This window comes from Apis florea, unplaced genomic scaffold, assembly GCF_048593485.1.
Source record: "Apis florea isolate Af1SG1 unplaced genomic scaffold, ASM4859348v1 contig_1789_pilon, whole genome shotgun sequence".
Lineage (NCBI taxonomy): Eukaryota > Metazoa > Arthropoda > Insecta > Hymenoptera > Apidae > Apis > Apis florea.
This window is the reverse complement of record NW_028256481.1, coordinates 1,812,844-1,830,353: the sequence shown is the minus strand read 5'-3', so window position 1 is coordinate 1,830,353 and position 17,510 is coordinate 1,812,844. Positions and strand designations below refer to the sequence as shown.

At 25.6% G+C, this 17,510-nt stretch overlaps 1 protein-coding gene and 1 long non-coding RNA gene across 6 annotated transcripts in view; one reads left to right on the top strand and one right to left on the bottom strand.

The window, feature by feature from the left end:
* The window catches only part of neur (E3 ubiquitin-protein ligase neur), a 181,317-nt gene that overhangs the window by 6,820 nt on the left and 156,987 nt on the right, over positions 1 to 17,510 (bottom strand). For 4 of the 5 annotated variants that reach the window (XM_086910510.1, XM_003696105.4, XM_086910487.1 and 1 more), the window contains exons 2-3: positions 9,950 to 10,116; positions 2,560 to 3,128 (exon numbers count right to left, since the gene is read on the bottom strand). In XM_086910510.1, the coding sequence (XP_086766636.1) occupies positions 2,560 to 3,128; positions 9,950 to 10,116 (736 nt within the window). Of the gene's footprint in view, positions 1 to 2,559; positions 3,129 to 9,949; positions 10,117 to 11,802; positions 13,239 to 17,510 lie in introns of those variants that run through there. The other variant, XM_086910496.1, reaches the window with a different exon arrangement.
* Positions 11,524 to 13,969, top strand: LOC147658678 (uncharacterized). Its single transcript, XR_015292685.1, has 2 exons — positions 11,524 to 11,945; positions 13,232 to 13,969. It is a non-coding gene; the product is annotated as an uncharacterized LOC147658678 (long non-coding RNA).

The following is a 17,510-nucleotide window of genomic DNA, read 5'->3' as shown; positions in this document are numbered from 1 at the left end:
TTGTATTCCACAATCAGTCATATGTATTGCCAAAATCTTTTTTAGAATTTAGAATTTGAGATGACTATGATCTATTGTAGGATTCGATTGTTAAGTATTTACTTTTGTTTAGAGTTTTCAAGTTTTTGAATCTATAAAAATTTTATCATAATATAGTATTATAAGTAGTTCTTTTGATATTGATGTTTTTATATCATAGATTAGAAATCAATAAGAATGGTTCGTTAATTTTATAATATTAGACAATTGAAAAATTAAAAAAAGTATGTTTTAAATTGAATTTAATTGAAGATTTTACCAATCTCTTGGTATTTTTTGATCTTTAGATCTTCTCTATTTCTAGGAAAATATTCCTTGATTGTATAATAAAATATTAAGATCATTGAATGCAGTTCATATTTAAGCAATAATAAATATATTTGAACAGTGAAATTTTTATTAAATTTTTTTACTGAAAATATTAATTCAATTCATAAAGTATATATTGAATACTTTAAATATGTGAATGTTTTTCATATGTGATTTACTATGATCTTCATTATAAATGTAATATTTTGCATAATATATAAATTAATTATATTTAAATTATTTAAAGTCTTTATCAAGTAAGTTTTTTTCGTTTTCGTTCGAAGAAATTAAAAATTTAAATTCTTTATTATAGGAATTAAAATACATGGAATCGTCTAAAAAGAGCTTATTAGTATTCAATCATTATAAGACCATAGAATAAGCTACACGCGTGACGGAAATTGAGTTTGAGGACAAACGATACCGGAAAACGATTTTAATTGAACAGTATAGCCACGAACGAATCGATAGCATACTGTGGAACCTTATGCCAATTCAATTTCAATTTTCAATTTCAATTTTATAATTAAATTATAAATTTGCAAACTTCGAAACGAAAACATTTTCTTAGAATAGCGTTTTATTAATCTTTTGTTATTATTTTACTAATTAAACAATAAGTTATTTTTTAAAAATAAATTATTAAATATTTTCTGTGATATTGTATGAAATAGTAAATTTTTTATTAATTTTGAATCAGTGATATATCTAATAGATCAAAATTAATTTATATAAGTAATTCTATTAGAATTCTCAAAACTTAGTATTATTGAAATCTATATAGAATATTGTTCTATTGTTTTAAAAAAAATTTTGTAAATAAATTAAATTTACATTTAGTACAATAGAATTTCATTTATCAAAATTTTTATCAATACTTAATTAAGTGAACTTTAGTTGAGCTTTTATTATTTATTATTTGAATTAATATCAATTATTAATTACATGATTTTCGTTGAAATGAAAACATAGATGTAATAAAATATACTAACGTATTACATAATTGAAAAAAATCAACCGAATATACAATTAAATCTAAATAAATTATCTAAATAAAAATTCGATTATTTAAATGAAAAATTAAAAATAACGAAGATAATCGGTTAGACTTCTATTATGTAAACTTATAGGTTCATATATTTTTAGAAAAATATTCGTCTTTTTATTTCACAATTTTGAATGATAAATAAATTTTGTTTAACTTTAAATACGAATAGCAATCAATTGACTTATTGCTGAGCTCAACCAACCATTCAATATGACTTGACTTTTATTTAAATACTTTGTGATTGATCCAATATTTTTTTATTAATAACTCTGAATAAGCCGAAACGAAAGTTTTTACAAAGGAAAATGTTGTTCAAAATCTCAGGAATCTCTACTTAATCGATGTTAATAATCAAAATTTTTTTGGATTGTTAATAATCCAAAACACTTTATTGCATTTAAGCATCTACAATCGAATATGGACGCTCAAATGAGGAAGTAACTACTGAAAATTCAAATGAATCAAGAAAAGAGAGAATGTGAAATGAGACGTCAACTATCCTACTGTTCGTCCATGAAAAAAATGGCGAAGATAAAAAGTATGGATATTATTGTCTCACTTTTTGATATTATTATTTCGTGTCATATTTTCATAATTCGTTATCATCTACAATCGAATCAACTTGATAAAGAAAAACAAATGGATATATCGAATATAACTAAAACAGAATAACGATTTCAAAGGATTGATGTAAACTGATTTGACAACAAACATATTGACAAAATGTATCCTCTCATAGTTTACAAAAGTCCTACTACTATGTCAACACACTGTGCTCATGCAAAACAAACGGAGATCCCTACTTTTTCATTTTCTCATGGACAAAACAATTAACAATCGGTGTCAAGTTACAGTTTCGGCACGCTCGAAACTCGCTTCGAGGTCCAATTTCCAAGAAATTGGTGGAGACAGAGACAGTGTTTAAGTGAGCAACATGTAAACAGAATTCTACTGTACAAAGTATCAACATATTGTACGTTTTTATTCGACAGATATTTTCCAACTTTTTCCCCTTGTACCCATTTCTCCTCAATCTCTCCTTCTACCTCAAGCGGATTGTAAAAAAAGGGTGGACAAAACCGATCATCCTGATGCTCGATGGAAAGGTGCCCTTCGAGCGATTAAAACCAGAGACAAAGGGAGATCGTCCCTAAGACACTCACGAGTGGAAGGGTAACGGCGTGAAGATGACACCGGGAGGCTGAAACCTGAGTCCAGGCAGCTCGACGTCGGGCTCGTGATGGATCGACATGCCCTGCATGGACGGAACTATAATCCTCTCGACGTCTCTGCTCGCGTTGCTCGCGTCGTCCATGGCCGAGTGCCTGCTGTGCTGCGCGTTGTCCTCGTTGCTGTGCTCGGTCCCTCTTCTGATGTTATTGAAGTGTTGCCTGTTAGGATCGACGAACTCGATCGCCGTGCTGTTGCCGTACACGTCGATGATGGCCCACAATGGGCCCCGTGTCTCGACACCGCTGAAGAACACGCCCTTTTCCTCGCCATTTATGCCGAAGTGCACGTCTCCCGCGGACGTGACGTAATAGAAGAGCACCGTGTCCCTTTCGGCGAATCTCTCGGCCATGGCCTTCGCCCAGTAACCGGGTTTGTTGGTTAGGTCTGGACAGGCGTACCTCGGAAGCCCATTTCTCAGGTTGATCGGGTCGTTGCTGGTGAAACCGAAACGGATCACGCCGCTCCAATTGTCCGAGATCTCGAGGAATTTGACGCAGACCTGGAACGAGACGTTGGATCAACGTGTTAATTGGATTTCTTTTTTTTTATTTTTTGAACAAGAAGAAAGGAAAGAGATAAACTTCTACTTATCTTCTATTTATCTTTAGTAATAGTATAGTATTTATGCCAAGAGTTTAAATTGTGTGATGTATATGTGTCATGACTATGATTATTCTTGCATGGCAGGAATGACGTGTATGTACGCATTATGAAAATTAATATAGTATACTATTTTGTACAATGTAGGTTAGATCAATGTAATATAATATAATAAGAATAAAAATGATATAGTAATATTAATTATATATTATAATAATATAATAATGACGACGAAAAATTCGTACCATTGTGAAATGTATCTTCAATGATAATACTTAAAAGGTTAAATACAGTAGTGTTCCAAAATAATAGTGGCCATTTTCCTTTAAAGAAATTATATTTATAATATATAATAGCGCTCGGTTAACTGTCGCACAACGTGACTAAAATGCGGCAGATATCCAGGGAAGTAGGTGTTCTGAGAATTGTTTGCGGCTTCTTTCTCGATTTTACTCGCTTCATTGACTCGTAAGAAAGAGAAAACTTTTTTCCCACTCATAAGAAATACGTTCGTATTTGTTTTTTACGATATCTTAAATCTTTAATATCTTTTTTAAAGACTTGTCTGAAAAATTGAAAGTTTAAAATTGGAATAATTCTATAGTCGTAACTGTACCTTACTATATATTTTAAATATACAATTCTTTATTAGAAAAATGGCACTATTATTTTAAAATATTAAAAATATTATATATATTAGATATATAAGATTATTATATATTATTATTTTATAATTATTAATTTGAATATCTTTATAATTTTGAAATTAATATTTCATATCAAATATAAAATTTGTTATGATTAGAAAAAGTAAAAATTTTCCAAATCTTATTTGATTTCGACAAATTAAGGAAAAATTATGATAATTAACAAATTTATTTGTCAAATAATGTGAAATTGATCAAATTTTTCTCAAAATTGTCTAAATATTAATACATTAATATATCATGAATAAATTTGATCAACAACTATCATAAGTAATTTTATTTTTTTAACAAATAATCTTTCTAATAAAAATAATTTTTAGTAAAAATAATTTTAGATGAAGGAATTCGAATATTTAAAATCGATTAAAGAAAATTACAAGAATTCCTAATTTATTCATTAAAATATTATAATTAATAAGAAGTCCAAAAATATATTTAATAATCTGCTTAAGAAAAATAAAGCACTTATACTATTTTAATATTAAAATATTGAAATAATTTTTTCAATTTTATTTTTTTTTTTCATTTTATATATTTTAGAACTGAATATATGAATTTATGAATATATAATATATAAATATATGAATACTGAACATGATGAATTTTTATAATGTTAGTTTTAATTTAATTATTTAGTTAAAAAATTAAATTATTTAGTTAGTTATTTAGTTATTAAGTTGTGATATTGGAATTATTTTATACTAAAGATTAGTTTTTCTTCTATATTTTATAGAATTGTAAGAATATTATTAGTATGTAAGATATAGTGAATGAGTTTACAATATTTTGATTCTTGTTAAAATACTTTCAATGATTTGATTACTAAGATACCTTTCAATGATAATTTGATTACTTAAATTATTATTATCATAAACTTATTATTTTATGTTTCTTAAGATCTTATTAAAATCTTATTATTTTATGCCAAAAAATTGTTGATTATAGAAATATTAAACTATTATCGTTAAATAGTTATGTTAATAAATTATGACTTTTGTGTTTACATTTTCATTATATTAATTCTAATTTGATAATTGAGAATTATTATAATTATTATTTATTTTTGTAACAGTTAATTTACTAAATAATTTTCGTGTCATTATTCTTTAATATGAAATCTACGAACTCTGAAAAAATTTCTATTAGGCAATAAGATCAAATGGAATTCAAGCTAGCAATTAAAATATTTAAAATCCAAAATTACTAAAATTCTATCGATAATCCATATATCACAATGAAAATATTAAATCAATGGCCTACAATTGACCACGAGAATTTATTTAATAGGTCGTAGCTACCTGAACTTTGTGTTCTTAGAATTCTTACGACACAAATCTTCATTCTTTAAAATTGTGTCATTTTTAAAACGTGTCAAATCACATACTATTTTTTCAATTTTTTAAAATTGGAAGAATTTGAAATAGAATTGATTTTCAAAATTATATCGTATTAAAGAAATTCGTTTAAAATGAAAAGAATTGGAAAGAAATGCAACTTAATTTATAAAATTACATTTGTATCGTTTTTAAAAAAAAAAAAAAAATATTTGAATTTATCGTTTATTTTAGAGTTTAATCAAAGGATTTCGTCGTCAACGAGCCTTTTTCGCTACCAAGTTCGGCCATGTTATGTCACGAGGCTGAACGTGACGAAAATCCTAAAAGCGATAGTCAACAGGGGAACAGTTAAGTTACGAAATATCGAGTTCGAGTCGATGTTCTTTTTCCTAGAATCAAATGTCTCTGCTGGTGGCTTTGTCTTTTAAACGATTTACGTTCAAACCTCTATTTCAGGGTTTATGACCCTTCATCGTTAACGACAAAACCAGGAAACTGAAAAAATAGATTGTTTCGAGGTGTTTCGAAGGAAAAATGAAATATTCTACGAATAGAAATACTTATAAATAGAAACAGAAATACTAGAAGGGAGAACCTAATATTAGACTTGAGAATTTTTAATTACTACAATATTTTAAATTTTATTTCTTGAAGTTTATAAAATCATATATTTTTCAAATGATACAGATATTTCATAAAATAAATAAATTAAATGAGTTAATAAATTTAGTAAGCAAATTATTTAATTTTGATGAAAATTATTCATTTCTTAATATGCTAATCGTTAAGTATTTATATTATTACTATTACATGTTTAATATGATTATTATTATTCATTATTGAATATTTGAATGCTATTCCAATTTGCACAGACATTTTCAATTAAGAAATAGACGTTTTTCCATAAATAGTTAGTTCTTCAATTTATTATTTCCTGAAATATTTATCTTAGTTTAAATTTTTAATAAATTATATATAATATAATAAAATTAATTATTTAAATATCATTAATTTTGAATCATTCTTGACTCATTTATGACAATTGATATTTTATATATTCTTAATATTAAAAAATTTTTTAAATATGAAAACTTATAATTTTTTTTTCTAAATTAAAATTTAAATATATATATAGAAAATTATAGTCAACTTATAGATTTTCCTGATAAAGTAGAATTAAGTAAATATTGAAAATTTTTTCACAATCAAGTTATAATGAATCTTATTTCTCGTTAAGGAAAAGGAAAATTTAAAAATTCTTGATAAGTCGTGATATAACATAATGATTGCTCAATTGAAAAGTAGAAAAATAATTGACTAAATTGCTTCAATAAATAAATAAAATGATTACGCTTCTAGCAATTTAAAATATAATTTCCAAGCCAGCGCACCCACGCGAATACCACAGTAATTCGCACTCTATCACTTCTCTATCAACTTTCAAATTCTCATCGAAGTTTATTAATAAATCTATTCGATATTATAATGTATCCTTCAAATTCCATTAATTATTTACTCTTTTGAATTGAATTCTATAAAAAAATATATATATAATAAAAAAATAATTCTAGCAATCTAAACTCTGAAACTAATTTTCGTGATTTCATAATTTATTATATCAAGCTAATTCTAAAGATTCACTGAATATTCGAATAGTACTGATTACATATCACAGGCATATAGATTTATGGATGAATTTAGTTATTTGTCGAACAATGACATACACGTACACAAAACTTAGAAAAATATTCCAATATCCAATGTCAAATGTCAAATGGATAATGCTAGTTTAATCATCAATGTTTCTAAAGCTCAGTTTCTCTTGTTTTAATGAGTTATAAACTTTTAATGAAAAAAATTATATTCTATTAAATAATAACAAAATAAATGTATTTTTGACAAAATTCCATTGAAATCCTAATTTTGATATCAATTATGCAAATACAATAACAATATATTATTTTACAATTGATATAAACAGATTAATAACGATAAAAAACAATTATTTTATCATGATGAAATTATAAAACAAAATAAATTCGAACGATAAATTCGTTTAGATTTCCTACGACAAGTGAAAATTCTATAACCTCAAGGTATTTAGTGAAATCCACGAAGAGCCTTCGAGTGTCTCGCCCACGCTCTCTTCCACTTCGAAGACGAGCGGAGGATAAAAGGAGAGAGGAACAATCGTGCCACGCGCTTCCATTCCGAATCTACGAATGTAAATCAGTTGGGTGAACTAGGGTGAACGACCTAATTACTGAACAATCGAAGAATTTTTTAAAAATTAAAAAAGAAACATGAAATAAATTAAATATTTTTAAGATAAAACTTAAATTTTCGATTATAAGATATTATAAGATATTTGTGAAATAGCTTTCGAGAATCAAAATAAGTGCAAAAATTCGTATATATAAAATTGTTGATTAAATCTTATTTATTAAGTTATAATAATAATTTAATTTTGTGCTAGAAAAAGTGAGATGTACGAAGTAAAATAGTTCTATCTTTGTCACGCTCTTATGCTTCATCTTGCTTCATCTCATAAAAATCTCAATTGCTTACACAACTTAATAAGTAAGTTTCGATATTTTAGTATATATCTTGTATTTTTTTTTTTTTATATATATATTCAGAATAATAATTAAATGTCCTGATATTTAGTCTTAAAGCTATGATAAAAACATGATAAATAAAAAATCTAGCTATTTTCAAAATATAAAAAATATTTAGCATTTCGAAAATATTTAATTTTTCCATTTTCAAAAAGTAGTTTCCATTTTTGTAGATTAGGAAACAATAGGTAATCAGAGAGTATTATAATAAAATAAAAATATTGTATTATAGCATGAAAAGTGACAAATATTAAATTATAAAAAATTATTTTATTTATCTATGAAGAATTAGCGATAAATAACTAAAGTATAATATAATTAATTAATTATTGAAATGCACAATCATTTTTGTTATATATTTTGATTAATATCTCTTTCATTTTTTTCACAACTTATATAAAATAAATAATTGAATGTAAATATACTTTTATTGTACAAATCAAATTAAGCTGAACTATCTACACATATACTTAATTCCTCATTTGAGAAAAAATCTAATCAAACTTAACGCAAAGTTAAATCATCGATTCGAATAAATAGCTCGGTTACAATTTCTTCAAGGTCAATTGTTTGACCGGTTCGAATATAGAAAATGCAAATGATGAAAGTCGTGGAGCGGAACAACAGTCACCTGATTCTCACAATTAACCACCGCTCTGGTGTATACGATTTACGGGTAGGGAACGAGGAAACGCGGGAAAAATGATGTTTTCCACTACTGGGAAATATTTACGGCTCGAATCGATTAATTGCATCGACCTCGGTGACGGGTTGTTACGCGTGCTGGTTTTAACGTCGATGCTTGGGAATACTTGTTCTCGTAGTGGCATAATTGCGGATTTAAAGATTGACAGATTTTTAATTGCGTCATTACAATAGACGATAGTAAACAATTTTGTTTAAATTTTGTTTTGGTAATCTGAGTGTCTTTGAATATCTTTTTAAGAAAATTGTTTAATGATTAGTGTATAATATATAGTGGATAAATAAAAGTACACATGAAAATAGTAAAAAGAATTTACATATAAGTTTACAAGCATATGTTTTATTTGATCTTGTTTTTGAATTATATGCTAGAATAATTCTGTTAAAAGTTGAATTAATTTTATTATTTATAAAACGAAGTCAGATATTTATTCTGTATACTGAATGTTCATTAATAATGTTGAAATATTCCATGAAAATATTCATAAAATACAAATAATATCTGGAAAAATGGAGAAGGTGAAAAAATTAATCATAAAACGTTTTCAAACTTGTGTTTGGATGCATCATTTTGAAGATAAATAGACACACAGTTTTTTTTAAGATAAATATAATATATTAAGGAATTTATAACTCGAAAACAAAATCAAATAACATCTATACGTTTATATAAATTTTTTTTTAACATTTCTATAGATAGATTTACAAATCCATAAAAAGAATTTCAATGCAACAGCACCATAAAGTATGAGATCGTGAAATTTATTTTAATATAACTTGATATAATTTAAATGATGATAAATAATTTTTTTTATTTTTAAATTATTTAATAATCTTGAATATTTTAGTGTTTTTTTTATGAGATTTTTAATGATTTTTAAGGATTTATGAAATTTATATAATTTTTATTTTTAATTTATTTTTATTTTATGATTTTAGAATAGAGAAGAAGATTTTTTAGTATTAGTAAATTTTTAACTCTGTTTTAAAATATTTTGTTATAAATATTATAAATTATGAATTATAATTGTTTAATAATTTTTTATATTTAATAATCTAAATTTTTTTATATTTAATATGATTTTAAAATAGATATAATAAAGAAACTTTATGAGATTGCTATTAATGGGTATTTTGTTACAAAATATTGAACAAAAATTATTATAATTTTAGCAAACATAATATTAAATTATATCTATTTATAATAAAGAGAAAAATATTTGGCACATGTTAATGGTTCAAAGTATTTTAAAAAATTGTATAGTATCTATAAATTAAGATTTTTCATTATGTCGTTCATTATGTTTGAAAGTGTGTTATAACAAATTAATAATAATTTTTTGTGAAATATACCTTTTCTCCGACCCGCACTGCACGTGCGCTGAATGTGATGCCTCTGCAAAAACTTTCGTATCTTCTGGCAATAGTCCCGCCATTGCAGAGTCTGATGTTCTCACCATGAACTTGATGGAACGTCAGTGGTGGCAGATTGTTAGTGCCTGCACTGGATGATCTTGGTGCTGTAACAATCAAATAAACATGACATGTTAATTTAATAATTTCGAACAGTTTATTAAGACTTTTAAAATTTTTATGATAAATATAATGAATTTCATCAAAACAATTTTAATTCTCTTTAAATTTCTTCAATATTGTAAATAAATGAAAAGAATATAAAAATATTATTTATAATATTTAATATAATAATATTAAGCATTATTTTTTAATTATTAATTAAATGCAATCAGTGTTTTTAAATCTTACAATAATCGAAGAACTAAATTATACCATAAAATATATCACTATCGTATAATTAACTTTAATAGAGAATCCAAAATCGAAAGATATATTTATCAAAGAAGACTCATAATCCTGCCAACAGAAAACTAAAAAGGAACCGCCAGCGATCGATCCACATATCATCTAATAATTACGAAATACGATTTGAGTCAAATTATATGATTTCTTAACGAAATTCCAAATAATTGATATATCGTTCTGAAAAACACTGGTTTTTAAAATGAACCTCAATTATTCTTAACTTCGATATAATTAATATATAACAAAAATTGATATATATTTGAAAACCAGATTTACGTAATAGCGAAACCGATTTTTAATTCCAATGTATTTCGATTAGAGCTTGGAATTTTCTTTCTATTTTATCAAACATCAAAAAAAGGTGAGTGAAAAAAAAAAAGACCAAAATATAAACAAATTATTTGTTTTGTGATATATCAAGATATTCTATTCTAGTAGAGATGTGTGCATATAATATTGTTACATATTTGGCAGAATTTGAAAAAATACAAATGGAATTTGATGAGATTTCAATATTCTATATGTATTGTTCTATTATTCAATTTGAAATTCTGAAAGTATAAATATAAGCGGATGATATTTGAATGCGATCGATTTGAATTTCAAGATTCAATTATTATAATATGATGTATGTTATAATAAGAGTAAATTAACTAAATAATATTGATTGATTTGTATATTGTATTTTTTTTCTAAAGTTTCAAATTCTTATCTGATAATAAAGTTTATATTATTCAATATGATACAGTTTTACATATATTTGTATTACTAGTTACAAGTGTTTATATTACACATGTAAACAAATTTCTATGATGCACGGAAAACGTGTATAAATTGTGTTGACTGCGCGGTATCTAGTATAAACAGACCCTAAATCTGTTTATGTATATCTATGTCAAAACTAGTTTTAATATCCGATACATGTTTATTTTATATTTGATTTTATGATCTGTTTACTTGTACGATTTATAGTATAAGAGAAGATAGAATAGAAATGCTATAATAGAAGCAAGTTTCCGAGATTATCAAAATCTAGCTCGATGCCATCCGAATTTTTCCGATCCTTCCCGAAGTTTTCGAGACTTGAGCAAGCGTATTTCCAATCTAGTGAAGTAGCAGTTACTTACGTAAATCGTTCTGTGTAAATCGTGCGCAGTTATCCTTTAACTTTTACTGTGTTTCTTTCCAGAAATTCTATTATTGTAATTAAGAGATAATACGTAACAAGAGAAAAGTTTTATAGTAACCGGAAAATTCTTTCAAAGCAATTGCTCTGTATGAAACAAAAGCAGCCAAGGAGAGAGAAAGGAAAGTATGGATACTATGTAACAGACAGAGACCAAGCATAGATGGAATTTGATCGAGAAACTGAAATGCAAAACCACCTCTCGTGGCAGCTCGAGCGTTTCCACTTCGGTATTTCATAACTCCGACTCGCCGATCCGGAATGCAGGAGTTCTGACAGGATATTCCCAGGCTACGTCCAGGATGTTCCCAGAGTGGAAATGTAGCCATTTCAATAGTCCATGTGAGATTCGAAATCGATCAATCTTATTCAAAGTATAGAATAGTTTTTATTTTTTTACTAATAAGTAACTTTTATATTTTAATATATATTTTTTATAAATATTGATTTTAGATATAGTGTTTTCTTAGGTGGTGATCAATAGCAAATTTTTTAACAATATATAGATATTTGAAAAGATTAGATTTTTGTAAATTTTTGTGATTTTATAAAAATAACAATATATTTGATATATTTAGCTTTGATAAGATTTTTGTTAAATTAATTTGATAAATTAAGTTTTAAAAATAATTTGTTGTAGCAGCAATGGAAGTGGATCAAAATATATATAATACAATCCAGAATATAATATATATTTAATCTTATTATAATGTACTTAACTTTTTAAAATAATTTAATAATTATTAAAAATAGTTTAATTAAAATAAAAATAATTAAATGGATTCAAAATAGTCTGAATTCAATGGCTGAGTATTAATAATATAAGTATTTGATACTGAAATTAATTTTTGTAAGTAATTTTTTATCTTAAATAATAAAAATGAGCAAATTCGAAGTAATGATTATTATTTTTGGCTTGTACTGATTTGTGATTCAATATTATTCAATGTTTAGTCTATTATATGAAATATAATTAATTATTTTTAGTCCAATTAATTATTTTTTACTCCAATTAAAGTAGACAAGACAAACATAAAAGGAAGTTGATAATTTTTATCATATTCTGTGTGTAACATTTAAGATAATGTTTTATCTATTTCGTTCAGGATACAACTAATTATAATTCAACAATCGAATCGGACAACATAATTAAACGATAACATAATAATAAAGTTCATTTAATACTATAAAAATATGACACAATTACTTTTCAATATAATAAAATCATCAAAATTATTTCTCTTAAATATAAAATGTATAAATAAATAACAATCTAAACTACTCTAAATTTTTCAAATACAAAAATATATGTACACAAAAATTTATATATTCTTTTTTTTTTTAATTTATATTGAAAATATTTACAAACGAGCAATGATTTTTCACTCATTGATTGATTATTGATCGACAAATATAATATTATTTAATATTTCACGAATGAATAAATAAAAAAAAAAAATAAATAAATCACAAAATCCTTATTATCAAAATTAAAATAATCCTTACGATTTAAAAAGTATTATAAAATTATTAAAAATCACTAAATTCTTATCACAAAAATTCTCACAAAAAACCAATCTCTCTACATAAATATAATCAAAAGTATATAGTTAATCACACAATTTTAGAAATAAAACAAGAAAAAGTAGATCAACCAACAAAGGATTTTAACAGACGAAAAAAAATAAAAAAATAAAAAATCTGGGAACTAATGTGGACCACAACCGTCACGAACGGCAGCCCAGTTCCGACTGAGTATCGATATGCGCACGAAGGCGGTGTGTATCGCCTTCATCGTACGTGCGCCACGCACCGGAAACCGCACGCTACTCGAGCGGAAGCAGCCGCGGCGTAAGGAGTATCGGTCGATACGCTTTCTCCGGGAACGGATGCACGCCGAAAAGCGCCGTTAACAATGACAGGAAGCGTGCGCCACTCCTCGACTTTTGCGGGCTTCCGCCGTGTCCTTATGTTCTACTGCTCTTGTGCAAATTTTTTTCACTGTAATTCTGTAATAATGTGTTTTGTGGTTACCATTTGTTTCGATTAGATATGATACTGATCATCAACGAAAGGAAAATATGGTGATAATGTTTGCGTTTTAAATTATTGGAATTTTTAAATTACTTCAAATTCGAATGTTTTCGATTTTGCTGCATTTAAAATAAATTAAATTTTGCACGATTTTATTATTGTTAGAATTATAATAAAATGTTTATACTAATGTATAAAATATTTATTATAGTTTTAAACAATAATAAAATTATAAATATTTATACTATATAATATTATACATTATTATAAGAATTTATGTATAATTTTTATAAAATTTATTTTTTAAATAAATAAAATTCAATAATATACAATATAGATAATATAATTTAATGACATTTTGATTAATTCACGTGCTATCTTTATTCTTAAAATCTCAAATTATTTTTTACATATTAATTTTTTTTCATTCATTGATATGTATAACAATTTTTACCAAAACGATCCTTTATGAATATTACTCGAATTTGGATAAAAATTTTTTTCTTTTTGAAAGAAATATCATATTCACTGTTTAAAATAACCAATATAGAATTTATAATATATAATGTAGAATTTCAAATCTTCAACATTGAAAACGAATCAAAATTATTCATATTCCATTTTTCTATATACATCATACATTTAGCTAATTCATGATTTTATCAGCCACCAGAGATAGCATAAAAATTCCATAGAAAACCTTAAAAAAAACTTGATTGCCACAATTAATTAGAGCCGCGATTAATTCGCTAACGAATCGAAACCGCGGTTCCAATTTCTCGATCAATCGAAGCAGTCACGATTCATGGATCACCAGGCAAAAATAACAACGCGAACAGATGCCGGTTTCTCACGCTCTTACCAAGAAGACTAATATAGAACCAGTCGAATGATTTTAATTTCTAATTCGTTTGTCATTCTGGCGCGAACAACAAAGTTTTTGTATTTCTTTTCAGGTACCGTTACAAACCACTTTTCCAGGATTCAAAGAGAATCCACGATCGATAATCGTTTTGGACGATCGCGTGCAACCCTTCGAACGATTGTTCCGCTTTTTCTTCCTTATTTTTCAATACAGAGTCGAGGAATTGCGTTTTCGTGAGGTAAAATTGTTTTGGTGGGAAAGATTTTTATTGAGAGAATTTATTTTAATTTATTTTGTTTGTTTCATTCTTTTATTTCGTGTTTGTTGGTTTTCACGAGAGAGATACTAGATAGAAGGAATGCCGTTTCGTTGAAACAGTTTGGTAAAGTTTCGAAAGCAAGATTGAGAGTGGATTGCTGGCTAATTGAGCGTTTCGATATCTGAGGATGCAGTTATTGGTAATTGGTTGCAATTTGAAAACTTGAAGCGTCAAGGCTTTCGACCGATGTTGAAGAATTATAGTGTAGTGTATATATATTTTGGGAAAATTTTGGTTTCTTGAATTATTTTTATATGATTTAGAATTTATGAATTCTGTGTAATTAAAAGTTTTTCTTTAGATTCTCATTTTTTCTAAAAATAAATATCATTTTGATTTTATAATAATCGCGTGGAAAAGATTAATGTGTTTTTGATGGAATTTTAATTTTATTATTTTTCTTTTATTTCATTCTTATTTTAAAGTGAAATTTTAAAAAGGATATTTTATTGACAAATTTTAAAGAAATATTTTTAAAAAATTATTTTTAATATCAGCACGACTATATCTTATCATTATTTAAATAATGATTTAAATAAATAATTTATTTACATTTTTTGTTCCTTTTAAATCATATCTCTATAGTGAATTTATTCATAAATACAGGATGTATTTATATCTGCATAAAAAAGAAGACTGGGTAATTCGTTTCCGGTTAATTAGAAGTCTATTGTTTTATTCTCTTACTAAAATCTCACGATTCTATAATATCATAGGTATTTATCGACAATAGAGTACCGTTAATATCGAGAATGTATTTATCGACGATATTTATAAGAAATATTCTTTCTATAGAATTCACGAATCAATACGCATTTTTTAAATTTTATTCATATATATTCATTATAAAAAATTTTTAAAAACAGATAATCAATATAATCCAATAATTTTTGTTAACTTTTGCAATATCTAATTAAAATATATAAAAATTATACAAAATGTTCTAAATCTCTTTTTTAAAAAAAAAAGAAAAAAAAAAGTTGTCAAACAATAATTTACATATTCTCAAAAATATAAAAAGACAAAAATTTTATAAGAAAAATCCTAATTAAATTCTTTTGCAATATTTAAAATATTTTAAATTACAAAAAATTGTCAAAGAAAATCTCTCATATTTTGATCTTTCTAAATTCGCAATTTCTTCAAAACAATTCACAAAGAAAATTCTAATTAAATTCTTTCAATAACTAAAAAATATTTCAAATTTCTTAAGTTATGAAAAATTACTCAATTTTTCCTTTTAAATTTATAAAATTCTCCAATTACACACAAACTAATAAAATAATATTTTCACGAGGAAGATCTTAGTCAAATTTCTTCATCTTTGCCTCATCATTGTTATTAACAGCTCACACGAGGCTCTACAATAACTGAATTCCGCCGGATGGACGACAGTTGGCGCGCGACGACCGCTCGATTTCACGCGGGAAACGAGCGAAGATTCGAATTCAACGGGACATCAGACGGCGGTTGTTGTCGATTCTTGGACGATTATCCACGCCAAGGTGTGTTTCCTCGACGCGGTTTCCTAGTCTCAGTCGCCGTGGGAATACGGCGATATGTACCGTTGCATCTCTTCGTCGTTCTCGTTCCCGCCAAACCAACCGTGATTCCATTTAGCCTCTGGTAATTGTCGCCTCCTTGTGGCCAAGGGTGGTCCATACGAATGGAACACGACGAGCTTTTCCTCGATCTAACCGTGGATTAGCAATGGAGCAGTGCAAAAACGAGACACGTGTCGACACGATGAAACCAGTGTAAATTGCGGAAGAGGATTATGAAGATCGTGGAAATGAGATAATGGTATTAGAACTTGAAGATAACAAAAAATTAGAATAGAATTGGATATTTATTAAAGATAAGATTAGTGTTTCTTTTTATTCTATAAAAATGTTTTTAATTAGAATTTTATATATTCAATATAAAATTATAATAACGTAATTAGAGTAAATGATTCGTTTGACAAACATTTAAAATTATTTGAAAGTTTTTAAATATATATTTCGAATGTATTTTTTAATTTCTTTGCATTAGATTTTTAAAGAATTAATTTTTCTTTTCTTGCATAAATTACAAACGTTATATTTCAATAATAAATTGTTATTTTATTTTAACAATTATCAATTGTTAATATTTTAGAATATAGAAACATAATATTTTTAATATCTGTTTTTATAGTAATGAAATAATAAATCTTTATTTTATCAACTATTAAATAACTAGCAATTTTTAACACTTTCTATAATGAAAATGGAAAAATTATATTATTTCATTATATTATTTTGAGAAAAAATTTTTTGTAAATAAAGACTTTAAACTTTAAAGGTTAAACTTATCTTAAAAATGTAATAATAAAAAATATATTTCTTTATATTTATATATTCATATAATATCTTCTTTTATTCTTCGTAGCTATCCTGATTTCTATCGAAATTAAAATTTATTGCCTTCAAAAAAATTTTTATTTTTGCTGGAGAGCTATCAAACATATATCCATTTGATTGGATAAACAATTGTAAATGAAAAATAAATATTCTAAAATTTTTTCGGATCATTTTTAAAAAATTATAATTTTTAAAAAATTAAATTATAAAAAAAAAAAGAATTACAGACAAATTTAAAGTTTTTTCGAAAACTTACAAAAAATATCCTTACCGACTGAGCGTTAAAAAATTCATAAACTAGATTA